The 1,819-nt window shown below is 49.1% G+C and overlaps 1 protein-coding gene across 1 annotated transcript in view; it reads right to left on the bottom strand.

Annotated features, from left to right (window-relative positions):
* Positions 1–1,208, bottom strand: part of LOC100901520 (uncharacterized) — a 2,489-nt gene extending 1,281 nt beyond the window's left edge. The window contains exon 1 of the mRNA XM_003737967.1: positions 12–1,208. Within this exon, the coding sequence (XP_003738015.1) occupies positions 12–1,208 (1,197 nt within the window). The remainder of the gene's footprint in view (positions 1–11) is intronic.
* Positions 1,209–1,819: the final 611 nt, after the last annotated feature.

Genomic DNA, 1,819 nt, shown 5'->3' with positions numbered 1-1,819 from the left:
TTTGCTCCTACCGCCGCGTTGACCATAGACGCGATCTCGCCCAAAACTGACAACGTTGTTTCGACAGGTTGAGTAGTACATTCGAGTTTCTTGATGGCGTTAGGAATTCCCTTGAAATGCGTGGCTATGTACAATAGTTGAGACTTCAGGTTGGAATCGACGAGCAGTTTTCGACACTTTTCGATCGACACAGCATCCTCGGGATGAAAACTTCCGATAACCTCCTTGATTTTCTCGAAGTTCGCCGCATAATAGCAAGCAGCTTCCAACCACGTCCCCCACCGGGTCACAATGGGTCTCGGTGGGAGCGCCAGTCCAGGAGCAAGTTCCCTGAATTTTTGTATCCTCGTGGTAGATTTCAAAAAAACTTTTTTCGCGTTCGCAACGAATGAATCGACCATCGGGAACTGCTCGCGGATCTGTTCGCAGACTCTGTGAACACCGTGTGCCAAACAGGTTACGTAGATCATTTTTGGGAACAAAATTTGCAAACCGGCCGCGGCTTTCTTCATGTACTTCGCAGCATCTGAGACGAACAACAATACTCTCTCATGGTTCACTTTATCTGGCCACAGAAGGCTCAACGCACTGCAAAATGCTTGTGCAATCGTGGCGTGGTTAGTCTTCTCAACAACTTGTGAGTCAAGCAGGAAAGCAGTCGAAGCCTTAGAGCTGTCCAGAACACCAACGATGGTGTTTACAACGAACTGGCCTTTGACGTCGGTAGTCTCGTCCATCGAAACCCAGATGTTCGAATCGCCTACCGACTCCCTAATCTTTGCGACAGTCTGGTCGTACAGTTTCGGCAAATACGTCTTCCGCAGCGTAGAATGGTGCGGCGTAGTTCTTTTCGTGTATTTCTCCAAGAAGCTCCGCATGGACGGGTGCATCACCTCGTACAACGGGATGTTCGCTTCGACGAACGCGCGACACAGATCCGCGCTGAACTCGTTGGCTCTGTCCGATCTCTCAACGTAGTTAGTCAGTAACGAAACCTGCTCAGAAGTTGACGTCTTCTCACGAGCCGCGCGCTGCTTGTGCCCGGAGCTATTGACATGCTGTGCGACGTAGTATTTTTTGTCCGTATTCACGGCCTTCTCACAGAGCTTGTAGGTGAGGACGACGCCGTCCGTGACGAAAACTTCGCATCCGAAAAGTTTAACGTAATTCTGCAGCTTCGTCTTCAAAGTCACGGCTTGTTTGGGCATTTTCGGAATGTTTCGCTCGTCCGGTGCGTAGATCACTTAACACAAGGAATCGTTCGAAATTTGGAACACCACAAAAGCGGAGGGAGCGTGCATTGACACGTTCCTCGGCACGTCGACCCACAACACGCATGAGGCAGACGCGCGCTGAATCCACGCTGTTCTATGGAATCGAATCCTGGCGCTCTCCCAGGATAGGAATTCGATGCTTGACACGACATGCTTCTCCTTTCGATCGAATTCTCCATTAAAAATCATAAACCTGTCTGTCGGAAGGGGCCTTTCAGGCATTTATGGCACTAATATGACGGAAAAGGCAAAATGGCTGGAAAATAGCCGGAAAAGGCAGAAAAAGGCATTCATGGCAAAATGCCTGAACTTCGCAGCTCTACTCATGACCAATGTAGATGTCATATCAGTGAGACCCAAGAAGAGAACCAATGACAAAACAGAAGAAAAGAAAGCTCATGTGAACCATGTAGCCGAGAATGAGAGCGAAAGCGACGCCGAAGAACACGATTCTTTAAACTAATAAAGAGGGGTTCCGTCCCAACCCCGAAGTCGCCAAATGAGACGATTCTCTTGAGCAGCACATCGCTCCCAACTCTAATAGT

Source organism: Galendromus occidentalis, unplaced genomic scaffold, assembly GCF_000255335.2.
Source record: "Galendromus occidentalis unplaced genomic scaffold, Mocc_1.1 scf7180000075718, whole genome shotgun sequence".
NCBI lineage: Eukaryota > Metazoa > Arthropoda > Arachnida > Mesostigmata > Phytoseiidae > Galendromus > Galendromus occidentalis.
This window is presented reverse-complemented; position numbering and strand designations above follow the sequence as displayed.